Source organism: Diadema setosum, chromosome 13 (assembly GCF_964275005.1).
Source record: "Diadema setosum chromosome 13, eeDiaSeto1, whole genome shotgun sequence".
NCBI lineage: Eukaryota > Metazoa > Echinodermata > Echinoidea > Diadematoida > Diadematidae > Diadema > Diadema setosum.
The window spans coordinates 25,407,859-25,435,089 of record NC_092697.1 but is presented as its reverse complement, the minus strand read 5'-3'; the positions used below and the strand labels follow the sequence as shown (position 1 = coordinate 25,435,089).

Below are 27,231 nucleotides of genomic sequence, written 5' to 3'. Positions count from 1 at the left end.
GTGATTGCTATGTGATCTAAGTATATTAAAGCTTCTTAAGAAGAAGAAGAAGAAGAAAAGAAAAACATGTTTACTGATAAACAATATGATCTGTTTAATAGTAATGTATCATGTGTGTAAATGAGTTTGTATGTGTGCGTGTGAGTGTATATAATATGTCAGCGTTTTTATGCGCCTGTGTATGTGTAATGCACTGATCAATACATGTATTATATCATTGTGTGTGTTCGTGTTTATGATCATCTTTTTTATGATGCTGATGTGATAAATGGCCAAGGCATGTAGAATAATATTTTAATACACTTGGGTATATTGAATCTTCATAACTATGTGTGTTCGTACAGTATGTGTGTGTGCATGTGAGGGTGTGTGTGTGTGTGTGTACAATAAGATTCTCCCACATGCACGAGGACACACACACAAACAAACGCACTGAATTTTTTCTTCTTTTTTTTGCCTTGAATGATTAGTCATTTGATTAATAACATGTCTTTGAACAGAATATAAGGCATTTGCCTTGACCTCTGACGGTCAGTCAGTGCTCTCTCTCTTATGGTGCGTCTCGAACCACTTTGCTCGGATCTTGTCTTCCTTTGCATAGCCAGCATCAGGAAAAGCTGAAACATGAGATATAATGCAACTATTAAACCAAAACTTCACTTTTTTTTCTAGGTATATGGCTAAAAGCAGTGCTTTACAAAAGTGTATATGTATTTCAGCTTAGAAACACCATGGGAACTATACTGCGGCTAGCAGCCCCATACGCATAACTGCGGCCAGCAGCCCCATACGCATAGCGTCATGGGGCTGTGAACTGTAGCATACAGGATCATGACGGAAGTTTTATCGCGGACAAATATCAACTTAAAATCGGAAAAAAATCTTCAATTTGAAGACTTATTAATAAATTTGAAGTATTGATAACAGAGTTCGTGCAAGGGTTGCTTCTGCAAATAGTTCCTTTCTGTTCAAATTGATGACTAAATGTGACTCGGTCGAGAGGAAACTGGGAGAACTACACTGAATTGACGGCCAGCGCATGCACACACAGACAGCTTAATATCCAGTCAATGGATTCGAAATTTGTGCGCAGTGATGTGTGCGCCTGCGCTGACCGTCAATTCAGCGTAGTTCTCCCAGTTTCCTCTCGACCGAGTCACATTTAGTCATCAATTTGAACAGAAAGGAACTATTTGCAGAAGCAAACCTTGCACGAACTCTGTTATCAATACTTCAAATTTATCAATAAGTCTTCAAATTGAAGATTTTTTTCCCGATTTTAAGTTGATATTTGTCCGTGATAAAACTTCCGTCATGATCCTGTATGCTACAGTTCACAGCCCCATTACGATATGTGTATTGGGCTGCTGGTCGCAGTTTATAAAATATGGATTTTCGCAAAAACTACAGGATATTTCGAGGAGAACTTTTTACATTATATTTAGGATGTACAAAACATCACATTTCCGCATTCAGAAAGTAGTGCCAGTGTTGCTGGAACGAAACCCATTTTCTAAGCCTCTTTTTCAGCTTCACCCCATGGCCTAACAATCTCAGTCGTTGTTCTCTCAATGTCCTTACTTGTAGTAGGTTATAGTTGCAACATGTGACCTTTCAGTCATTTTATTCTGTTTTTTATATAGCAACATTTGATTTGATCTTGTTCGTTTTAATCGGATCCCCCAATTATAGTATGGTCTAAAAATATCTGTACTTATGCTTCCCCTAATCTGACTTTACCACGGGACCTGCGGCTCTATACAAGCTTGCTTTTACGCAGGCCCCATCATATTTTTTTCGCATTATGATCTCAGTTTAACTCGCATGTATACAGACCTTGTGTATACCAAGACAAACTTTTGAACATTCCGGTGAAGTTCTATTTTGAATTATGTTCTGTATAGATTTCGTATCAATTTATTCTATATTGTGATATATGTGAGAAATATGAAAATAAATTGAAATGAAAAATGAAATGAAATATATGAAGTATTGCCAAACTGGAGCTGCCTCACACAATAAGTACGGAGACAGTCGATTCAGGCGTTAAAGACCAGGCATCACTGTCTAGCAGGAATTCTGGAGTCTGCTATTAGGTCTATATCATATGCGTCAGGTAGAGCGCTGTATTGATATGTACGAAAAGAATATGTTTATGCTCAATTTGCGAAGTCACTATCATAATAATGACACATTGTGCATGGTTGATACCGCTTGCTTAATAGATTGCTGTAGTCACTTGGGGGTGAACCACAAGGGGTTGCCATCTGTCGCCCATGTGTGGGTATACAGGTACTTCGACCCCTTCACCGTATTATAACTCCCTGCTCTTTGCCATAATATAATCGAAAGAAGTGGGATTTTTGATATGCGTGAGTCGTGGCTAACTCATAAGGACACGGAACCTCCATTTTATCTTCCATTGTGTTTTTTTTTTCCTCTTCAAAGGGAACGGAGGTGAGTTTGAATATGGACGTATTATAGACGCGTTACCGACTGAGCCAAATCAGCTTTATATGGTGGTAATAATAATTCTTTTGGCCGTCCCTTTTAGAGAACAACGGTACATAATATATACTGGTAGAGACAAGGGGACGCGCGCATTAAAGTTGCGCGCGCAAAAAAAAATAATGAAACAGAAATCAAAATTACACGACATTACAATATCTTTAGACTAATCTGATATATTAATTAAAACAGAACCATACTTGAAGATTATAACAACTCATCTTCATCTGATGTCAGCTGTTCGAAGCGAAAAGAAAGTCAGTTAGTCAGTGGAATTCCATGAAGCCTCTGGACGTAACAAGACGTTTGTGCACTGCATGCAACCATTATCATTGATCACTCATTATCCTTGATTTGAGAAGATATTCCCTGCTACATTAACTCTCTCAAAAACTTCCTAACTCTTTCATCGTAGCTCCAGCCAAACACGGCAAAGCATGTTGCAGCATATTCTTTACGAAAGACGGGATTACCCATCTTTCTTGTTAACAGGGCGACCATTTCATCCCCACAGGTAGGACGTGGAACATTCTGCCTTAATATCTGAATGTGTACCTGTCTGTTAACCTTTATAGAATCCGAATGAAGTGCAAACATGTACACATCTCTTGACGCCGATTTCACACTTTCTTCGGCCACGGCATGTTGGCCGAAGTGAGACAGTTCCGCCAAAACTTGGCTGTTGTTAGAGTAGAAGATGATCTGGTTGTCTGCCGCAAACATTGCTACACCTTTGCCCATACCGGGGTGTTTACGTATGAATCGAAATATCAATATGTGGGCCAAAAGAATACCCATCTCCATAGATTTCGCTTCAGCTTCCAACAGGTTCAATTCCATCTCGGTGAAATGAGAGGACAGTTGAAGATATCCGAATCGAAGATATCGCAAGATGTGGACAAAAAGAGATTGGTCTCCGTCTATGAAGTATTGACCATGATGAGTGGGAGGATGACCATCAATAATCGTGCTGAAGACAGACCCTGGTTCCCGAGACAGGACGTTTCTTGTCGTCTGATAAATCTTGCCGCCAACGTTCAGAGTGACACTTTCTGCCAGCGAGGCCTCTCTCAGAGTGTGGATGTCAGCTTTCAGAGAACCGAGTTGGAAGAAATCTGCCTCCTGCTCAAGCAGAGCGAGTTCGGCGAATCTTTCGGGCAGGACTAGTTTGCCATTTCTAAGGTAGTTTAGCACATGGCGGAAAATCTGCCCGTCACGATCGATCAGAAAATTTCCAGACTCATCCTTGGCGCTTTCAAATTGACCACTCAATAGAGGAGTGAAGAAATTTTCTGACTGACTAGTTAGAGTGGTCCTTGAGGTTTGAAATACTATTCCTCCAACGTTTAACCCAACGTAGGACGATGCCATCTCGTTAACTGCGCAGTACTTAGCAAACGATAATGATAAAATCGTGGAACTTTTGTCTGCGTTAAAATGGGGCATCGTTTTTATGTGAATGAAGTACACATTACTTCTTGTTTATACGTTGTATTACAATGTATAAAGCAGAATGAAAGACTTCTATTGAGTACAAGGAGCATGCCTAATGTATGAACCATTATGCGTCTGTTGGACTTTGACTCCCATTATGACAAAGGTCATAGACAGAAAAGGTCATAGACAGACATTTCAGTTTAAGTTTTTTTTTTTTTTTTATTCGACTTGTACAGATGAAATAGTCATGACATAATATAAAAAAGGGAGAAGGGCAGACTTACAAATACAGTGTAAAGAAGTTCATGAATAATGTTTTTATACAGTGGGAAAGACGGCCATCGATTAGAAGTCTGCTTGTCTATGTTAACGGCGTCTGGGCGATATGTTTGTTGGTCTGTTTGTTTGTTGATGTTGTTGGTGATTGTGTGTATTGGGGTCGTTTGTTTGTTTTACATTTCTTTCTTATAAGTAACCATTAGTAATTGATTGAAAAAAAACACAGACACAAATTAAAAACTTGAACCTCCTAATATTTTCAATATCATTCGACCAATTAGGAGGACAACAAAATGTGAAAATAAAACGACAGAAAACAAATATACAGGAACTGAGAAGAAGCAATAACTTATGACTAGGGAAGCAATACTATACATTGTTTAGGAGGTAGTAGCTATATATGCTAATATATTAAATCCTAATTTTACTTACGAGCTGGTATTTAGAAAAAAATAGAAAAATGAATCATCTCCACTCGGCAAAAAAAAAAAACCCAAAAAGGAAAGGAAACTATGACATTGAAACGTCTTCATTCTTCTCTTTAATTGTTAACAGTGATTGGCACAAATGGAACATCTTCGTTAACTGGGAAATCATGCCCCTATTTACCGTGATTGTAATCAGTTCACAATTCAAAAAACAGTCATCCAGGGAACATAATGATTATGAACATAACCATAAAGATATAGACAGACTGAACTGATAGAGACTGGAAAATATACATCCACACAAACACACGCACAAACACACACATAAATTATGGAATATCAGTTATGACTATGTGTACGTGTATGTGTGACTCACGCATAATGGTGTTTATGTTGTATTGTATGACAGTCGTGAACTTCGGGATAATTATGGCAGTCCTTGTTTTCTAATTTCCTGTCCTGATTTTTTTCTTTTTCTTTTTTTTTGAGGGGGGGGGGGGAGGGGTCTGTCACATTGTATTTCCAGAGAAGGGAGTATCAATATTAACAAAAGCGCAATTGTATACGAGGGCGAAATTTTCGTCAGAAAACACATATTTTTCATTTATTTTTCATTTCATTTATTTCCATATACAAGCAAATTTATTGCTACGTGGGATTAACAATTTGTACAAGAAGGTGGGAGTGTCATAAAGCAATTACAAACAATAATTTAACAAAAGTATAATACATGTATAATTCAATACTATAATATAATTGCGATTTTACATTGTAACAATGTTACGGAGATGGCAATTCCTGTCTTGATCTGTATCTTTTTTACTTTCCTTGATAATTCATGTTAATGTGTTTGTGCATTGTCTAATTTATAGGAGAGAAGAAAACAAAGAGATTACAAGGAGGTCACTGTGGTATTTGGGACAAGACACTTGACTTTTGATTTTAAAGTCCCGGGTTCGATTTACCTCGTCAGTCCTACCCCAATGCAATGGACTTTTATTATTATTTGTTTTAACCCATCATCATGTTATCCTCAGGTGTAAAGTGAGTAAAAACAAGGAAAAGTAGAAATTACGCGGTGCGTAAAATATGTCCGCGCCGGAAGTAGCATTTAGTAGCAAAATGTACAATATCGGTAAAAAATCAAGGTCAAAGGTCAAAGCAGTCAAAGGTCAAAATTCTGTGTAGAAGTTTTGAAGCCCTCACCTAGTGCCATCACAAAAAGCAAACGGAATCGAAATCGGGTTTTGATAGAAATGGCGAAGGAGTAGCATTTTGTAGCCAATTTACAATATAGGTAAAAAAATCAAGGTCAAAGGTCAAAGAAGTCAAAGGCCAAAATTCTGTGTAGAAGTTTTGAAGCCCTCACCTAGTGCCATCACATTAAGAAAACGGAATCAAAATCGGGTTAGAAATGGCAAAGGAGGAGCATTTTGTAGCCAATGTACAATATAGGTCAAAAATCGAGGTCAAAGGTCAAAGAAGTCCAGGGTCAAAATTCTGTGTAGAAGTTTTGAAGCCCTCACCTAGTAACATCACATAAAGCACACGGAATCGAAATCGGGTTAGAAATGGCGAAGGAGTAGCATTTTGTAGCAAAATGTACAATATAGGTCAAAAATCAAGGTCAAAGGTCAAAGAAGTCAAAGGTCAAAATTCTGTGTAGAAGTTTTGAAGCCCTCACCTAGTGCCATCACATAAAGCAAACGGAATCGAAATCGGGTTAGAAATGGCGAAGGAGTAGCATTTTGTAGCCAATGTACAATATAGGTCAAAAATCAAGGTCAAAGGTCAAAGAAGTCAAAGGTCAAAATTCTGTGTAGAAGTTTTGAAGCCCTCACCTAGTGCCATCACATAAAGCAAACGGAATCGAAATCGGGTTAGAAATGGCGAAGAAGTAGCATTTTGAAGCAAAATGTACAATATAGGTCAAAGGTCAAGGTCAAAGGTCACGACTGAAATTCTGTGTAGAAGTTTCAAAGCTCCCATGTAGTGCTATCATATAAAGAAAACAGAATCAAAATTGGCTCATAAATGACAGAGAAGTAGCAAATTTAACATTTTGATCACACACGGACGCACAGACAGACAGACAGACGGACGGACGGACAGACGGACACACACACGTACGGAGCCCGTTTCATAGACCCCGTTTACAGTGCGGGGCCGGGCTCGGCCGCGGCTCGGCCGCGGCCGAGTCCGGCCTCAATTGCGCGGCCGAGCCTCGCAATTTTGTCCGTTTACACTGCTGGGCTCGGCCGCGCTTTTGATTCAAACCTTTCAATATTTTGTCGTAGTGGCGCTCTGCTTGTAAACAAACGCAATTTGGTATTGTCTGGTTTTCAGACCCTTTGCCAAATGAATTCCGTGGCGACCAAGTCGCCGTTCGGGCAAAGGCCTTTACCGAAGGAAAAAATCCTTTGCAGGACAAAACCACCTTAAACTATACTAGTTCCCCACGTTGAGGGGGTTAATATCCTGAATAGCGAAAGATACAGGCAGAGGGTTTGGAAGCCAGACTAAAATTGGCCGCGCAATTGGCCGCGCATTTGGCCCAGTTTGCGTTTACACCAAGAAGAGGCCGGGCTCGGCCGCGGCTCGGCCGCGGCCGAGACCACCTCCAGAGCGAGGCCAAATGCGAGGCCAATTTTGGCCTCGCATTTGGCCTTTTGCGCGTTTACACTGAAGCGGGGCTGGGCTCGGCCGCGGCTCAGCCGCGGCCGAGCCTCGCACTGTAAACGGGGTCATAGTCCCCTGCTCGAACTCGTTCGGCGGGGACAATAATGAGTGCCTGGCTATGCTAAAGGGCTATTACAGGGCCTTCTGGCGGATACAGCAATATAAGCTCAAAGATAAAGAAGACCGTAAAATTAATGATAATCATTTTATGACTGATACATAAAACCTTAATAAACCAAACCAATTTGAATACTGAAGGAATATGGATCATTAGAAAGTACAAGCAATGATCTAATCATGGATGCAGGTCTACAAAGTATAGTACTATGCAATTACAGAATTTATAATAAACTCGCTCTGTAGTATACTGCGTTGGGTAAAGCTTATGCGGTTCAACGTCCAATGTTATTATGCATGTGCGTCCAAACAATCGTAAAATCCGCTTTTGTATGAGTGCAAGTACACAAAATAATTTTGATAACAAAGGTGTATTAAAGCTGCTGTACACAGTTTCTTTTTGGGAAGATTTTGAGGAGGTTTAATAGACTGAGTCACGACAGTCTCATTCCCTTTTATCTCATGTTTGATGCCACGATTCAAAATATTTGAAGCATTGCCACGCTGGAGCTGCCTCTTACATACTAAGAAGACAGTCGATTCATGTGTTATCGGGGAAAGACTGGAATTAGCTAGACTAGAATCACAATCAATCAAAGTTGGGGGGGGGGGGGTTACGTGCGTGAGTCATGGCTAAACGGGACTTCCACTTAAAGGGATCGTACAGTTTTGGTTGAGATCTAATTTCAGGTTTCTAACATTCGTTTTTTTTTTTTTTTTTTGGTGAGATAATGAGAAACCTTTTATGAAATATGAAAGAGAATGTAATTCTATGAGGAATTCAACGTTTATTTGATAATTGTTTTTAAAATTGATGAGATATAAAAAAAAAAAGTAATTCTAATAGAGTCTGGGACCCACACTTTATTACGATCACCTTGTTTTACTTTGTTTTTGGACGTTTCAGTCATTCCAAACCCAATTTTCATCAAATACACCCTGAATTCCTTTTATAATAGTTCTGTACTATATAATAAGTGTTTTTTGGTATCTCGCAAAAAAAGTTAAAAGCCCAATTCTCATCTCCACCAATACTGTACCATCCCTTTAATCTCCTCTCCTGAGACAGAGTGTTTTGCCTCAACGGAGGGGACAGAAAAAGCTAGGTGAGACCTCGGAGTCGAGCCCAGGTAGTTCGATTCTAGAGGTATAGACACGCTACCGTCTGAGCCAAATCACCCGTCCTTCCTTCTCTAATGAAGATGTGTCTTAAATGGTGGTAACGATTCTTTTCGCCATCTCTTATTCTAAATGATGAGCGGTGCATATAGGCCTACTGCATGGTATACAGACATGGGCGCGCGCATAAAAGTTACGCAAAAATTGATGAAACAAAAATAAAAATTATTATATCTTTATACAAAGCCCTTCCCCTCATCACTAAATATGAATTAAAACAGAATCATACTTGAAGAATCAGTTTCATTTGTCAGCTTTCTAAGCTTTTCTTAACCAGTGAGTCAATGGAACTCCATGGAGCCTTTTGGACGTAACAAGACGTTTGTGCACTGTGTGCAATCATCGTGATTGATCACTGTCTTTGATTTGACAAGATATTCCCTGCTATACCATCTCTCTCAAACACTTCCTGTTACTGTCATCGCGACTTCAACCAAACACGACAAAGCATGTTGCAGCATATTCTGTACGAATGACGGGTTCACCCATCTTTCTGGTTAACAGGGCGACCATTTCATCCCCCCTGGTAGGACATGGTACATTCTGCCCGAATCTCTGTACCTGTCTTTTAACCTTTACAGAATCCGAATGAAGTCCAAACATGTACACGTCTCCCCATGACACCAATTTCACACTTACTTCGGACACGGCCTGTTGGCCGAAATGAGACAGGTACGTCCGCCAAAACTCTGTTCTTATTAGAGTAGAAGAGAAACTGGTCGTCTGTCGCAAACATAGCCACGCCTTCGCCAATATCTCGTCCACGTTTACGTATGAATTGAAATATCAAAATGTGGGCCAAAAGAACATCCATCTCCATAGATTTCACTTCAGCTTCCAGCAGATTTAACTCCATCTCCGTGAAGTATGAGGACAGCTGAAGATGTCCAAATCGAAGATACCGCAAGATGTGGACGAAAAGAGACTGGTCTCCGTCTATGAAGTATCGACCATGATGAGGAGGAGGATGGCCGTCAATAATCTTGCCGAAGGCAGACCTTGTTTCCCGAGACAGGACGCTTCTTGTCGTCTGATAAATCTTGCCGTCAACGTTCAGACTGACACTTTCTGCCAGCGAGGCCTCTCTCAGAGTGTGGATGTCAGCTTTTAGAGAACCGAGTTGGAAGAAATCTGCCTCTTGCTCAAGCAGCGCGAGTTCGTCGAATCTTTCGGGCAGGACGAGTTTGCCTCTTCTCATGTAGTTCAGAATATGACGGAAAATCTGCCCGTCACAATCGATCAGGAAATTTCCATCTTCATCCTTGGCGCTTTCAAATTGACCACTCCAATAGAGGAGTGAAAAAATTTTTCGGCCTGACTACTTAGAGTGGTCCTAGACTTCCGAAAGACTACTCCCCCAACGTTTAACCCCACATACGACATTGCCATCTCGTAACCATGAAATATTTGGCAATCGTCAATGCTGAAATCATGAGCTGTTAATGCCGTGTTCAAAATATCAATGAGGCACCGTTTTATATGAATGAGGTACGCTATACTACTCACTTATCAATCGTAAAGACTATTTAGGGAATGATAAGCAGCATGCCGGTGGTGTATCATTATGTCTGTTGACTCTCGACTTTGTGACATAAGGCCACAGACAGACATTCATATCAGTTTCAGTTTGTTTTATTTTTCCACCTGTACAGATAAAATCATCATGGCAGAATCAACCATTTTCTAATCAAAATATAAACAGGAGTACTCAGTAGAAATAGGCATAAGACGTAAAACAATGTCATGTAGAAGAAGACCGTTATCGATAGGCAGTTTGTCTATAGGACAGCGGCATCGATCTGGTGAGTTTTTATTGGTTTGTGTGTTTGTTTGTTTTACAATATTCTCCCTTATTAGAAATTGAAGGAACAATGAATACAGATACAAATAAACAACTGGAACTTCGGAATATTCTCAACATCATTTGGCCTAGGAAGACAACAGAAGACAGAAAACAAATAAAGTGACAAAAAAGAGATAGCTGATTGAATAGAGTAAGTTGACTGAAGAGAAGCGATGCTCTTCTTGTCACCAGTGTTCAGGAGCTTGGGCAGAAAAAAAACCCACACCGTATAACGTACTGTCTTTATCTACAAATTTGGATCTCTGGTGCAAATGGAACTTCTTCAATTGAGGAATACATGCCCTATTTTTACCTTGACTGTAATCAGTACAGTTCAAAAATCGCCAGGAAATATGAACATAACAACATAAGGACATAGAAAGGCGTAAAGATGATTGAAAAGAAAAAAAAATCGAAAAATTACATACATACAAACACAAACTCAGGCACAAATATAAGTCATCTAGAATTATTGGTGCGTGTACATTGTATTTGTGACATAGGCCTAGTTCTTCTCTACATTAATATTATTATGCAATATTACTGGAGACAGTGTTATTAAACATTGATCACTGAATATGATTTCACGGACGGGTTATTGACAGTTCTTGCATGTCTTGATTTAATTCTGTGTCTTCTACTCTGCATATTCTTCGTAGACCCCTGTCAATATCATTTATGTTACTGTAGGCCTATACTGTGTAAAAGGAAAGGAAACACAGATATAGAACCAAACCACCGGTTATTAAACGAGTGTGTATCGAAATTAAAGGCAAATAATGAGCTGATCACGAGGCGGCCTATAATAAAGTCCTATACGCTATACAAGCAGTGGCGTATCTAGGGGGGGGGGGGGGCAAGGGGGGCACGTGCCCCGGGCGCCACTCCTTGGGGGCGCAAAAAAAAAAACGAAAAAAAAAAAACGAAGAAGAAGAAGAAAAAAAAAGAAAAGAAGAAGAAGAAGAAGAAGAAAACAAAAACTCGCCCGGAAGGGGGAGGGAGAATGGTGGGGGGGGGGGGGCAGCAAAACCAAATCAAACAAGATAAAAACAAAACATGATGATGACGCGGACAAAATGACAATGTTTATTGTGTTCACACAAAAATTCCATGTTCTGTGAGCTGAAATACAACAATTTTCGGCTCGCTCGCTGCGCTCGCTCGCCAAAATATATATGAAAAAGAAGGTAAGAACAGAACGTGATGATGACAAAATGACAGTGTCTATTGTGTTCACACATGTCATTTTATATTTAGCAGGCAAAATGTTTCACGGAGCAGCGGCTGCAATTTCATTCGTTCTGAAGCGATCGCCAATTGGATCAAAAGAGGGCGTCAACGGTTTCGAACATACGGGGGGGGGGGCGCAAAAAACAACAACAAATCAAACAAGATAAGAACGAAATGCAATGATGACGCGGAAATATACAAATTTCGGCTCACTTGCTCGTACTAATTTAGAGTATTTTTTCAAGTCCTCAGTTTGTTGGTATAAATCGTTATCTATAAGGCCGTCACTATATCTTGATTAGAATTGTAAGATTTAATAAGTAAAAAATGACAAGAGTTTCATGATTTGTAAGCTGAAATACAAAAATTTTCGGCTCGCTCGCTGCGCTCGCTCGCCAAAATTTGTATAAAAAAGAGAAGAAGATAAGAACAAAACGTGACGATGACGCGGACAAAATGATAATGTCGATTGTGTTCACTCATGTCATTTTATATTTACCAGGAAAAATGTTACAAGGAGCAGCGACTGCAATTTCATTCGTTCTGAAGCGATCACCGATTGGATCAAAAGAGGACGCCAACGGTTTCGAACATACGGGGGAGGGGGGGGGGGCGCAAAAAAAAATCAAAAAAGATAAGAAAAAAACGTAATGATGACGCAGAAATATACAAATTTCGGCTCACTCGCTCGTACTAATTTAGAGTATATTTTCAAGTCCTCAGTTTGTTTTTATAAATCGTTATCTATAAGGTCGTCACTATAATTGTGAGATTTAATAAGCAAAAAATGACAAGAATTCCATGTTTTGTAAGCTGAAATACAAAATTTTTCGACTCGCTCGCTGCGCTCGCTCGCCAAAATTTATATAAAAAAAGATATGAACAATACGTGATGATGACGAGGACATTTACAAATTTCAGCTCACTCGCGCGCACTAATTTAAAGTATTTTTTAAAGTCCTCAGTTTTTTGGTATAAATCGATATCTATAAGGCTGTCACTATATCTTGATTAGAATTGTAAGATTTGTTAAGTAAAAAATGACAAGAATTCCATGTTTTGTAAGCTGAAATACAAAAATTTTCGGCTCGTTCGCTGCGCTCGCTCGCCAAAATCTATCACAATTCATTACATTTAAATCACCCTCAAAAGATCCCTTTTAAGTGCTTGAGAAAGCATCATGTGGACTTTGTTTAAAGTCCCTACCGGGATGGGGTTGGGGTTGAACACCTTTTCAGAAATTAGGGGCGCAATTTTCGTGCTTGCCCCGGGCGCCGTTTTCCCTAGATACGCCACTGTATACAAGGTACTTAATATGCGGCAACGACGATTTAAACTTGCTCCGTTACATCCTTCGTGGGATAAAGGTTATGGGTTCGAAGTCCAATCGCATCAGAACAACCCCTGCCGGAAAGAACACAATGCCCAACACAATATCAGTAGCGATTTCAAACTGAAAAAAAAACCCCAACAAACATATATATATATATATATATGTATGCACAATTCAATGTTTATAATGCATGCGGGTTATATACGCCGCCTCGGACAATACTTCTTTGAGGATGTAACAACTAGGCGTGTGTGAACGGAATGCAGTCATCATTAATCACTGTCAGTGACTGTCGTTAATTGATCAGATGTTCCCTGCTACATAATCTCTCTCAGGAACTTCCCAACTATGTCACCACTCCAGCCAAACACGGCAAAGCAGGTTGTGGCATATGCTTTACGAATAAATGGTCTACCCATTAGTGAAGATAACACGTCAACCATTTCATCTCCATTGGCAGGGCATAGAACACTCTGACGGAATTCCTGCATGTATACCTGTCTTTCTATTTTTGTCGAATCCAAATGAAGTGCAACCACGTACACGCTTTCCCAGGCACATTTAATACTTTCTACTGCCATTGCACGTCTGCCAAAATGAGACAGGGCCGCCAAAATCACGTTGTCATTGGAGTAGAAAACGAACTGATCGTCTGTACTAAACATAGCCACGCCTCTGCCTAAACTGCTATGTCTTATATGTAGCATTCGAAATATAAATACGTGTGCCAGAAGACCATCCATCTCCATCGACTTCGCTTCAGCTTCCAGCAGATTTAAATCCATTTCCGTGAAAGGGGGAGATAGTAATTGGAGGTATCCGAATCGAAGATACCGCAAGATGTGGACAAAAAGAGATTGGTCTCCGTCTATAAAGTATTGACCATGATGAGAGGGAGGATGACCATCAATAATCTTGCGGAAGACAGACCCTGGTTCCCGAGACAGGACGCTTCTCGTCGTCTGATAAATCCTGCCGCCAACGTTCAGAGTGACACTTTCTGCGAGCGTGGCCTCTCTCAGAGCTTTGATGTCAGCTTTCAGAGAACCGAGTTGGAAGAAATCTGCCTCTTGATCAAGCAGAGCGAGTTCGTCGAATCTTTCGGGCAGGACGAGTTTGCCATTTCTCATGTAATTTAGAACATGACGGAAAATCTGCCCGTCACGATCGATCAGGAAATTTCCAGCTTCGTCTTTAGCGCTTTCAAATTGTCCACTTAGTAGAGAAGTGAAGAAGTTTTCAGGTTGACTATTTAAAGTAGTACTAGACGTCTGAAATACTATTCCTCCGACGTTCAACCCAACATAGGACAATGCCATCTCCTAACCGACTAAAAGTACATTACATTATATTTTTCACAATCGCCGATCCTGGAATTCTACATGAATTCTGTTGGCCGCTGTCTATGTGTTCAAAATTAACGAGGCACCATTATAAACGAGGTTACGAGGCACCATTATATGAATAGAACGAGTAATATACTATGCAACTTACCAAGCTAAATATGCCGATGATGTATCATAGTATTTCCATCCGTCTGTTTGGACATTGATCCTTTTTGTGACAAAGGTCATTAGACAAGCAGACTAAAGGATCTTTTCGAACGCTAGTCGTGCGTGGGTACGTAGGCCCTATTGAATGCAGCCTACGCAGGAGAAAGTTCTCGCATACTAGTATTACAGATTTCGATAGTGTATTAATCGAGACCATGGGGGCATTTCATGAAGCTTTTTGTCAGACATTTCGTCCGACAAACTGTTAAAAACTACTTGAATCCTTGCATCTGATTGGCTTAGAGCAAATTTGTCCGACAAGTTGTCGGGCAAAAATGCTTCATGAAATGCCCCCCATGTCTGTCTGACTGAAGTCGTATATCACGTAACATTCGGCTTGTCTCGAACTTCATTTCTGATTAATGAATCCGTGCATAATCTTGGAAATGAACGCTAAAATTCATCTGAAATAAGAAAGGCATGTACTATCACGTACAGTCATTATCATCTTTATCCATAGATGTATACATACATATCCATACATATATATACTGTATATCCAAATATATATATGTATAAATATATATAGGCCTATGTATATGGTATTATAATGATAATGATAATAATAATGCCACTACTACTACTACTAATAATGATAATGTTAATTGTTATTATTATTATTATTATTATTATTATTATTATTATTATTATTATTATATCATTATTATTGTTAACCCCATTAAAGCCACGGAATATTATTTTAGAGACGCATGTGTATATGTGTGAACATAATGTATGTAACTTGTCTAGATGTTTGTCAGATACTTAGTAGGTCCTTGATAATATATCGCAGCAGGAGTGTAAAGTGTAATGATGCACGATATACATGTGTACGTCTGGTTTGTGTGTGTGTGTGTGTGTACGTGTGTGTGTGTGTGTGTGTGTGTGTAAGGATGTTTTATATCGTGAGGTTTAGTTCAAGTTGATTAAATATTTGCACTTTCAAGGAAAATCATACATAAACTAAGAATACATTCAATAATTTTGTTTTCAAATAATGATAATATGTGTATAGACAACTAATAACTTTCAGCACATGCATGTAAAATGATCTTGATAACTTTTATTTCTAACGTATACATTGAAATAAAAGAATACTCCCTTGTCAACATTTCCGGTTTAAGAGGAAGAACTTTAGGAGTCTGCCATCTGAAGCAAGTGCATGCTTGATACATTGTTGATGGCAGCTGTGGCTGCCTCCGCATCAACTAGATAACGGAGGAGTTTCAGTTCGCACACACGGCTTGATCGTCGTTATTCACAAATCACTCGGTGCACAAACAACTAAAGTCCAACAAACATATGTTTTATTCAGTTGCAAAAATATCCACGAGGCGAATATGAGGTGCATTTGAGATGAGGCGAATTTGAGGCGAATTTGAGGCGAATTTGAGATAACGATCTGTAAAGATAACATAAAGAAATACAGAAAATAAGTCATCTTGTACATGTATAACGAAATATTTACATTTACAAATCACAACCTGTGAACTAACCGACACTATGCACACTACATACACTATCGATATATAATTGACACTGCTACTACTACTAACTTCCCATTCAAACGATACTTAAAATCATGTTAAAACAACAAATACCATAAACCCAGACGAACAACCACAACTTATACACGTCAGCAAAACTAACCTTAACAATCCACTGGATATATCTAATCTTGTAAAAGGAGAATAATATTCTCACATTAAGAGAAGCAACCGTCCTATTAAATTGTTTCTCCACTGACACAAGTAAGAACTAAATTTGTGATGACGAAAACCACTAGCAATAAAATATATTCCTGTCTGTTTTATGTCCTTAAACAGCAAATATATAACCTCACATCACTAACAAAAATGTGAAATGATTTATCAATAAGACATTTTGTGTGAGAATGCCAGTCGGTCCTAATAAGACCTTAACTCAGCATTTAGGTTTATAACTAATGTGAATATATACGATAGTGTTGTTAAAACATAACAAAGCTACACTAAAACATTCACAATCAATGTCTAATTACATTCTCTAACTCTTTAACTGAAAAACTATGTACTTCAAATCATTCGTAATAACTTAACTGAATAATCAAAGGTCTTTAATGACAGTATAGAAGTACATGTATCAACCATGCATACGATGTAATAATTCAAGTATGTTTAGCTTTCTAAACATAAACGAAGTTTCAAATATAAATTAACTGTATCATTTCGTGTTACAATCCCTACTAAAAGGTTATATCGAAATACACATGTTTTACTATAATCTAAAAGTATTAAATAACATATCAAATGTTATTCTTACCGAATTGGGCCTCTGCGATCCAACGAAAGCCACTGCTAACACACACGAAACATGTCCTGACTTCACTGTTAACACAACAACTAATGCCCAGCTAACTTGGCTTTCTTGGTATATAGCTATATACTGTTACATATACATTGTATGTTTACACTTCATGGCAACACTCTTGGCCATGCACACAAAAGAGGGGGCAAGGGAACAAAGAAGCATGAAGGAGGGGGTCTATTCATGGTCGTGGTCAGTGATTCCTAACAAGGGTCAAGTCCAAGACGCTGGTTTTGCAAACTATGCTAGACTACTTTTACAGGAGTTTAATTGAATTTACTAGTCTATTTACCAGGAGTTTCGTTAAATGCATCAAGCAATAAGGTTGAATTTGCATGTACAATATCACTGCAGGTGGCTGCAGTGACATGGCTCCTTTAAATGGAATGATCCATTTACCAATAATATATTACCTTACGGGATACGATTACGAATACGTTACCATTCAAAGAAAATTAAAGGCAAACTTTCTACGATGCGATAATAAAATCTACTTTCAAGTCGCAAGTATCAAAGGCTCCTTGAGGGGGAATCCAACCGGTCTTCTGCGTTAGCTTCGATTATTCGGCCTCTTCGGAGGGGAGAAGAAGAACGAGTTTGTTGACAGGTCTGTCGTACTCTGACGGTGGGCGTTGTCTCTTCCCTTCGCTGTCGAGCAGCTTGTCCGCCATCAGAATGCGCACCTTCCTGACGAAGCCATCCTTGCTGGGGTATACAGCTGTCACACGAGCTAGGGGCCACCTACATCGAACTTCGTCCTCAGTCTCCTTTGAGATGACCACATCTCCCACTGCTAGGTTACGGCCAGGATGGATCCACTTCTGACGAGACTGCAGACTCTGCAAGTACTCCTTCTTCCATCTCGTCCAGAATTCATTAGCAGCATACTGAACCCGCCGCCACCATTTTCGTGAGTACACATCTTCTCTCTGGAAGATGCCTGGTGGAGGAAGAGCTACCTTGCTCTTCATCAGCAGGATGTGGTTGGGAGTGAGAGGTTCAGGCGCACCAGGGTCATTGAGATTTGTAGTCGTAAGTGGTCTGGAGTTGATGATGGCTTCAGCCTCAGTAAGGAACGTTCTGAAGGCTTCATCGTCGAGCTGACAGCCGACTGACTTGAGCAGTGGTTCCAAGACCCGACGGACAGTCTGTATCTGCCGCTCCCAGACACCACCCATATGAGAGGCATGAGGCACATTCAACTCGAATGGTATCCAGTCACTTCCATTAGACAAAAGGTATTCCTGTACCTTTGTCTGGTCCATCTCAGACAGGGCCTCTCGCAACTCGCTTCGGGCTCCGATGAATGTCGTCCCCTGGTCGGATCTCAGCTGGCGTACATCACCTCGCCGATTCAGGAACCGTCTGAGTGCATTGATGAACGAACTTCCGCTCAAGCTATTGGCCATCTCGATATGTACGCTCCTGCTAGACATACAGGTGAATATCACCCCATATCGCTTCACCTGACTGCGTTTCTCCTTGATGAGAAATGGGCCGAAGTAGTCTACAGCAGAATACGAGAACGGTGGCGCTGGTTCCAGTCGATCTGCCGGGAGCTCTGCCATCTTTGGCTGCTGGGGAGTTCCTCTTCTTCGTCTACATTCCACACATGATGAAATGCACTGGGACACAGCTGACGATCCACCTAGTATCCAGTAGCCACTCTGTCGGATTTCATTGTGAGTTATGCCCCTACCCATGTGCTGCAGCCTTTCATGATAGTGCTGAATTACCAGCCTGGTAACATGGCATGAAGATGGCAGGATGATTGGGTGCTTAACTTCCTGTGGCATATTGGCACGATCGATGCGTCCACCAACTCGAATCAGCCCATCAGAACCTAGGAAGGGGTCCAAACGATGGATGCTGCTAGTCTGCTTCATCCGTGTCTTCCTCGATCGGGCTGTGTTTCTGTCACATTGTTCTTGTGTGGCACCCAGTTGTTCCAGAATTTTCAGTTCTTCTGCAAAGTACTCTTGCTGGACGCTTCTGAGTATGATTTTTTCAGCTTCGACTAGTGCAGACACTGACAGCGGTTGAAGTGCGCAATTTTCTCCTTTCTCCGCACTTCTCTTTACCTTTCTCTGTTTTAGCTTGTCCTTCAGTTGCAGACATCGTGCAACAGCCTTCTTGGCATGGTACCATCTTGAGAAGCTCATCAGCCTGCTACTGTCAAAGTGGTTAGGGTGTGCTCGAGATGATCCATCTACATGCGTTGCCATTGTTGACGCTCTTCTCACTTCAGGATCACTCTCGTCCAGTTGGTCCGTTTCTGTAGTCTCGGCTTCGAAGATGCCATCTCTCCACAGAAACTCTGGCCCCCTCAACCAACGGCTGTTCTGGACGAGCTCCTTTGCCGAAAGACCACGCGATGCATCATCTGCAGGATTTGAACCGGTACCGACATAAAACCAGCCCTCAGGGTTGGTCAGATCTCGAATGAGCTGCACTCTGTTGGCCACGAAGACATGAAAACGTTTCGCTTCATTCCGTACATAGCCAAGTACTACTTTGCTGTCAGTCCAGAAGTACTCCTTACAGTCAGAGTATCCAAGCTCTTCTCGAAGAAAGGCGCTGACTCGAGCCGACACAGTAGCTGCCGCTAGTTCCAGTCTTGGAATGGTGACCTGACGTAGAGGGGTCACTCTAGACTTGCCGATTACGAAAGCACAGTGAGCCTTGTTGTCCTCATTGACGAGCCTGACATAGGTACACTGACCATAACCATCTTGGCTTGCATCAGAAAAATGATGCAGCTCCACTTGTTGTACATTTCCAAAGTCCATTGGTTTGAAGCATCGTGGGATCTGAAAGTGCTCCAACTCGTGGATGTCTTCAAGCCACTCCTCCCATCGAACACGTAGGTCAACTGGCATCTGTGTGTCCCAGTCCAGTTTCCTCCTGCATAACTCCTGCAGAACTTGCTTTCCCCTCAGCATGACTGGACCAAGGAATCCGCAAGGGTCGTAGAATGCACCTACAGTTGAGAGGGCACCCCTTCGGGTGAAAGGTCTTTCTTTCAGCTCCACGACGAAGTTGAACACATCACTCTCTGCTCGCCACACGACTCCGAGGACTCGCTCGATAGACAAGGGGTCTTTATCCAGGTCAAGTCCTTGTACCTCCTTGGCCCTGTCCTCCTCAGGAAAGCTCTTCAGAACCTCACGATCGTTAGACATGACTTTGTGGAGCTTCAGTCCAGCTTTCGCACAGATTTCCTGGCTGTTCTTCAGCAAACGTACTGCAGACTCGGTAGTTGGCTCCGATCTGAGCCCATCGTCGACGTAGAAGTCCCTCCTTATGAAATCTGCAGCTGCTGTACCATGTTCAGCCTCACCGTCGTCTGCAGCTCGTTTCAGTCCAAAGTTCGCGACACCTGGAGAACTGACAGCACCGAACAAGTGAACCTTCATGCGATACTCCACGACCGGCTTGTTTGGATTTCCATCTTCCCACCACAGGAACCTCAGCAAATCCCTGTCACCTGGTGCTACAAAGAATTGATGGAACATACTTTTTACATCCACCGCAACTGCCACTGGCTCCTTCCGAAACCTGCAAAGTACACCCAGCAAATTGTTCATCAAGTTGGGACCTTGCAGCAGGTGGTCGTTCAGGGACACCCCTTGGTACACAGCTGAACAGTCAAACACGACCCTGATTTTGTCCGGCTTCCTTGGGTGGTATACCCCAGTGTGAGGTATGTAGTTGACTCGTTCACGAAGTTGCAGATCATTCACCGGGACTCTCTCTGCATAGTTGTCGATGACGTCATCCATGAAGTTTTGATAGTCCGCGAGGAACTTGGGGTTTTTCTTGAATCTCGCATTGAGCTGATTCCACCTTTTCTGTGCGAGTGGCTTATTGTAAGGAGGGGATGCGTGCTGTGACTTCAGAGGTAGTGGCATCTCATAGTGACCATCATCGAGCTTCATGATCCCCTGCTCAAGCGTGTCGACGAACTTCCTCTCATTCACAGAAAATGGAGCCTGTCCCTTTTCTGTGTCGTTAAAGTCTCTTTCGAGTGCGTTGAGGATGGTCTGTGGGCTGAAAACTTCCTTAGCCTTGCTGGGACGGACAAAGTGCGAGTATGCATCGTGGACCTGGATTCTGTGACATACAGCTTCCTCTTCATCTCGCAAGGTTTTGCAGATCCTTCCAACGATACCCCAGCCCAACGCTGTTCTCATACCATAGGGGTCATCCTCTCCTCCTGCTACAACTTCACGCGGTCTGATTGCACGCGGACAGTTGTTTCCAATCAGTAAGGAAACCTCCAAACTCCTGTTGTACGGCATCAGTTTGTGGGCTACCGACTCCAAGTGTGGCCACTCCTTTGCTACATCGGTCTTGGGAATTTGTGACCTACTGGCAGGAACCACATCCCTTGTGTACATGGGAGGTAGGTCGATTATTTGCTCCCTGTTAAAGTCCAAGACCTGCAGATCAGACACCTTCACACTTTTGATGACAGACGTATTGTGCATCGTTGTCAGGTGCAGGTCCGTCTCCGGCCCCTTCACATCCAGCTGGTTGCACAGTCCTTCTGCGACGAATCCAACATTAGACTGGTCGTCTAATATTGCGTACTGGAGGACCTCGCTTTCAGGATTATCTTTGTGACGCACCCACACAGGCACGATCATACAGTGTTCTTGTCCATTTTGGTCTGGAAGTGTACAAACACTTGTACACTTTGACGATGCCTCGGATGTCGCTGCTGGTCGATGGAGGCATGAAGGGTGGGAAGCAGCACACTCCTTGCATGTTCGCTTCTCGGGGCAGTCCTTCGATTGATGTTCGTCCGATGCTCCGCAGCCCATGCACAACCTCTTCTGAAAGAAGAATCGCCTGCGTGCGAAGTAGGGTTTCTTCAGGAAGGCAGAGCAATCGTCGAGATGGTGATCCTTCTTACAGAAGGGGCATGACGAATAATCACCCTTCTGATTGTGCTCCGATGCTGCTGTCGAAAATGTTTTGCTTGAGATCCGTTTGCCTCCCGCAGCTGTCGGTTGGTATGGTTTCGGGTCACTTTTCCGGAGGCATTCAAGTTCAGGGATGTTGGCTTTGAAAGCTGCGTCTTTAACGAACTCAGCAAACCTGCTGAATGTTGGGTAGCTACCATACCCATGCCGCTGCCATCGGGTGATCTCCTCCCTCCATTGGCGCTCCATGTACCACGGCAGCTTTTCCAACATTTTCACATTCTCCTGGGGAAAGTCCAAGATACCCAGCGCCGGGATGCTCAGTTTTGCTGCACCAACTTGGTCCAAGAAATCACCAAATTTCCGCAAGCCGGATGAATCGCGGTCGCTGATCCTAGGCCAGGAGTTCAGTTTCTTCAGGAATGCAGCAGCCACCACGCTTGGGCTGCCATAACGATCTGCGAGCACCATACAGGCTTTGTTGTACGCGTCTTCAGTACCAAGGAGGAGATAATGCTGCACAACTTCTTTAGGGGGTCCAGACACAGACTTGTTTAGGTAATGCAGCTTGGTGGAGTGTGAAATTTGCTTGCTGTCGACCAGGCTGAAGAAGGCGTTTTTCCATAGCGGATAGAGAAGTGGATCTCCGCTAAAAATGGGCAGGTCGATTGGAGGCAACTGGCTCAACACAGCAACTTGTTGGGCATTTGTGTTTTGTGATGCGATAGCCCTTGCTACTTCCGAGAGTGACTCTGCGAATTTCCCCAAGCCATTGAGTGTATTTTGAGGAATAACGTCACCCTTCGGTTGCGGAGGTGTGTTGTTTTGATATGATGAAGCCTCCTGTGAATCAAGAAATCGCTTGATTGAGTCCTCCTTTTCTTCTTTTGGAAGATCCAGCTCCACAGATTGCGACTCGGAATCCTCGGCTAACTCAGCTAGTTTTGCTTTATGTTCTTTCTGTAGGGCAAGACGCTTCAAATTCATTTCCGCTTTTTTTAACTGCAGCTCGTGCTCGGCTTTTAACAGCTGCAATTTGTCCTCCTGGTCCATTAGTTCTAATTCAGCTTGGAATACCTCAGCTAACCGCTCACTTTTTACCAACCTCGATCTCCTCGAACTGGCAACACTGCCGGCCTTACGGCTCTTTCGGGAGCACTCCGACGACGCTGGAGCGTGATCCTTGGCGGGTGTGACGGGCGAATTCCCAGCTTCTGCCATGTTGACACCTAGCTGACTTGGGTCTCCGTGATACGATGAAATCACGCAATGATGTTCTCAGGCATAGTACGATCCAGTCGTTGTTAGCAATAAACTATTCGATCGTTATTGTGGCTGCCTCCGCATCAACTAGATAACGGAGGAGTTTCAGTTCGCACACACGGCTTGATCGTCGTTATTCACAAATCACTCGGTGCACAAACAACTAAAGTCCAACAAACATATGTTTTATTCAGTTGCAAAAATATCCACGAGGCGAATATGAGGTGCATTTGAGATGAGGCGAATTTGAGGCGAATTTGAGGCGAATTTGAGATAACGATCTGTAAAGATAACATAAAGAAATACAGAAAATAAGTCATCTTGTACATGTATAACGAAATATTTACATTTACAAATCACAACCTGTGAACTAACCGACACTATGCACACTACATACACTATCGATATATAATTGACACTGCTACTACTACTAACTTCCCATTCAAACGATACTTAAAATCATGTTAAAACAACAAATACCATAAACCCAGACGAACAACCACAACTTATACACGTCAGCAAAACTAACCTTAACAATCCACTGGATATATCTAATCTTGTAAAAGGAGAATAATATTCTCACATTAAGAGAAGCAACCGTCCTATTAAATTGTTTCTCCACTGACACAAGTAAGAACTAAATTTGTGATGACGAAAACCACTAGCAATAAAATATATTCCTGTCTGTTTTATGTCCTTAAACAGCAAATATATAACCTCACATCACTAACAAAAATGTGAAATGATTTATCAATAAGACATTTTGTGTGAGAATGCCAGTCGGTCCTAATAAGACCTTAACTCAGCATTTAGGTTTATAACTAATGTGAATATATACGATAGTGTTGTTAAAACATAACAAAGCTACACTAAAACATTCACAATCAATGTCTAATTACATTCTCTAACTCTTTAACTGAAAAACTATGTACTTCAAATCATTCGTAATAACTTAACTGAATAATCAAAGGTCTTTAATGACAGTATAGAAGTACATGTATCAACCATGCATACGATGTAATAATTCAAGTATGTTTAGCTTTCTAAACATAAACGAAGTTTCAAATATAAATTAACTGTATCATTTCGTGTTACAATCCCTACTAAAAGGTTATATCGAAATACACATGTTTTACTATAATCTAAAAGTATTAAATAACATATCAAATGTTATTCTTACCGAATTGGGCCTCTGCGATCCAACGAAAGCCACTGCTAACACACACGAAACATGTCCTGACTTCACTGTTAACACAACAACTAATGCCCAGCTAACTTGGCTTTCTTGGTATATAGCTATATACTGTTACATATACATTGTATGTTTACACTTCATGGCAACACTCTTGGCCATGCACACAAAAGAGGGGGCAAGGGAACAAAGAAGCATGAAGGAGGGGGTCTATTCATGGTCGTGGTCAGTGATTCCTAACAAGGGTCAAGTCCAAGACGCTGGTTTTGCAAACTATGCTAGACTACTTTTACAGGAGTTTAATTGAATTTACTAGTCTATTTACCAGGAGTTTCGTTAAATGCATCAAGCAATAAGGTTGAATTTGCATGTACAATATCACTGCAGGTGGCTGCAGTGACAGCAGCTAAAAGAAAGACATGGGGGAAAAAAGAGAAATTTGCCACTGAAACTTAATTATGTTCTGCTCACTTAACTGGAAACAATAAAGGAATAAGTGTGGGGAAGGGCGGAAAAGATTTAAAGATTAAAAGTCAGTGAAAGAATGGTTACTTTGAAAGGGAATTCCCGTCAGTTATAAGGTATAATAGACTGATAAAGAGTAGTCTTTCAAGCACAACATAAAAGAATGAACAAAATCGGAAAAATAGGTAAGTTATGACATATTGAAGTTTCGCTAATTTCTGCGAAACAGTTCCCATACAGTTGTAAATAATCGTATGCAAAATAATGAGTTAGCTGATGATGCTCTTACCTCATAATCTTCCATTGATCGTTTACTCCCCCCCCCCAAAAAAAAAGCAATAATAATAATAATAACAAATGAATAAAAAAAATGTGGGGGAAAACTCAAATTTTCTGTTCGCAAACTGTTAAAACTTAATAATGTTATTCCCAGCGGACTATCCACAAAATAATCATAAGTTATATTCATGTAAGGATTTTACTGCTATGAGCCACAATGGCGTTTGACAAACAAACAGTGAAGAAACAAATGAGTATATGAATATAAGAACGACCCAAGTCCAATTTTTGGCCAAATTTAGTTTGACATGGGGAATTGTAGCTTATGCATGGACTCATCTTGTGTGTAAATGATAAATCCTAATTACCCCCGGAAGTGCCTGAAATGAATGAGTTAAATCTTATATTAATGCAAGAATGAAGGACTTGGGTCATTCTTACACTCATATAATAGCGCCCTCTCTCATTCTTCTCCCATCTCTATAGCAGAATATCATGTATATGAATCAAAGAACGACCCAAGTCCATATGAATCAAAGAACGACCCAAGTCCACGACACAAAATGGCCTCTCCACAATTAATGTAAATGTTAATTGTCATAATAATATATGTTCTAATTTGTATATACAATGTTGCCATCCCATCACAGTTGAATAGAATATTATTGGACAAATAAAAAAGATATGAAGCTTTTTTTAGTTTACTCGAAATGATCTTCCATGGACTTGGGTCGTTCTTATATTCATATACTCAAATAAAAAACTAGGGAATATCATGATTTTATTTAAAAACTGTCATGCAAATGGCAAATACGATTATTGTGAGGGGATGACAGAGCGATCGTTTATTCACTATTTACATATTCATATTGACTGTTAAAGGACTTTTTTTTTCTTGAAAATTGACGAACCTTCACAATTTCATAAATTCTTTAATTTTGTCCGATTTTGCTCAAATTAAATTTCACTCTTGTGCTTGTAAGATTTTATTCTCTCTTTTGATTAACTTTTGTATCGGATTTCCCCTTTAAATACGTAACATGACCATAATTTTTGAGAACCTCTTGCATCACTTTGGGTGTAAATGACATTTGGAAATGACAAAGATATTTTTTTTTTTTTAGGATACACTCTAACAGAGAGGTAGTAAAGAAAAAAAGCTCTACATATCATATTCATGCGGGTACCCTGATTGATCGTTAGCTGAAAATAAGCTTTAGGATTACTTAGGTGACAATCATCTGTTAAATGACGATTCGTATATTATGTATCGATATCAAATTGCAGGGACTCCAACTCTCCCGTTTTCGACGGGAGATCTCCCGCCGAAAACCCATTTCTGCAAAATCTCCCGTTCTCCCGTTTGAGATTTAATTTCTCCCGCCCTGGCTCAATGCCCCCCGTTGGAAAGGATTTCTTACTTATTGCTATCGTATGTTGCAAAAATAAGCCTTAGATAGCACCAGAGAGCATCTATAATCCTAGGAACTTCGTGCTTCGCACACATAAACTTGGGTCTCCCGTTTGCTAGGAGTTTCAGGCGGGAGAATCTCCAGATCAGAAGGTGCTTGGGGTTGGAGTCTCTGAAATTGATACCATGTAACAAGAAAATCTTTTTTTCTTCTTCGTTTTTTTTTTTTTTTTTTTTTTTGGGGGGGGGGGGGGGAGGGGATGAAGGGGCCGAAGTTACCATCAGCTATACGTCTACAATAGGAAGCCGTCATGGTTGTTTTACTGACTGTGCGGGTATCGTCGTCACGCGTTCGCCTCTTGTCCAGAGCCCGTCATTAGCGGTTTAGCCGAAAGGAGGCGTTGGGCTGTTGGGAGCGTCTCAGCCTGTCCACACCCACTCTTTCATAGCAATTTATGCTGTGACCATCAGATCAGTTATAATGTAATTGCCTTCTTCTATCAGGGAAGTGAGCACCTCCCTGCTTCAATATACAGTAGGAAGGGAACTTGTATAGGCCCAGGCCCAGTGATCGGTTTGATATATCAGTCTCTCCTTCTTCTTACATAAATTCATTTTTATTATTATTATGGATAGTTGTTATTGACAAGGGGCTATTGGCGAATGGCGGGTTTGTTTCTAGTTAACAAAATTACATCATAACTGATCACATGGTCACATCATGAATTGCTGTGAAAGAGTTGGTGTGGACAGGCTATTCT

The 27,231-nt window shown here is 41.0% G+C and overlaps 3 protein-coding genes across 3 annotated transcripts; all 3 read right to left on the bottom strand.

Moving 5' to 3' along the window:
• Window positions 1–531: 531 nt before the first annotated feature.
• LOC140236515 (uncharacterized) lies at window positions 532–3,879 on the bottom strand. Its single transcript, XM_072316438.1, has 2 exons — window positions 3,135–3,879; window positions 532–617 (listed from the first exon to the last, which is right to left on the bottom strand). The coding sequence occupies exons 1-2, from the start codon at window positions 3,877–3,879 to the stop codon at window positions 532–534; spliced, it is 831 nt and encodes a 276-aa protein (XP_072172539.1).
• A 9,471-nt stretch (window positions 3,880–13,350) lies between these two features.
• LOC140236514 (uncharacterized) lies at window positions 13,351–14,352 on the bottom strand. The gene has a single exon (XM_072316437.1). It carries the CDS (start codon window positions 14,350–14,352, stop codon window positions 13,351–13,353), a length of 1,002 nt encoding a protein of 333 aa, XP_072172538.1.
• Window positions 14,353–17,492: 3,140 nt separating this feature from the next.
• Window positions 17,493–23,081, bottom strand: LOC140236513 (uncharacterized). Its single transcript, XM_072316436.1, has 3 exons — window positions 22,511–23,081; window positions 20,726–21,751; window positions 17,493–18,301 (listed from the first exon to the last, which is right to left on the bottom strand). Exons 1-3 carry the CDS (start codon window positions 23,079–23,081, stop codon window positions 17,493–17,495), a joined length of 2,406 nt encoding a protein of 801 aa, XP_072172537.1.
• Window positions 23,082–27,231: the final 4,150 nt, after the last annotated feature.

Coding starts and splice junctions, on each gene's coding strand:
- LOC140236515 (XM_072316438.1), bottom strand. CDS start 3,879: ATGGCATCGTCCTACGTTGGGTTAAACGTTGGAGGAATAGTATTTCAA. Junction 618..3,134: donor ACATGCCGTGGCCGAAGAAA/GTGTGAAATCGG, acceptor CTCATGTTTCAG/CTTTTCCTGATGCTGGCTAT.
- LOC140236514 (XM_072316437.1), bottom strand. CDS start 14,352: ATGGCATTGTCCTATGTTGGGTTGAACGTCGGAGGAATAGTATTTCAG.
- LOC140236513 (XM_072316436.1), bottom strand. CDS start 23,081: ATGGCAGAAGCTGGGAATTCGCCCGTCACACCCGCCAAGGATCACGCT. Junction 21,752..22,510: donor AATCGACCTGCCCATTTTTA/GCGGAGATCCAC, acceptor TGTGCATGGGCT/GCGGAGCATCGGACGAACAT. Junction 18,302..20,725: donor CCCCAAGTTCCTCGCGGACT/ATCAAAACTTCA, acceptor TCATCAATGCAC/TCAGACGGTTCCTGAATCGG.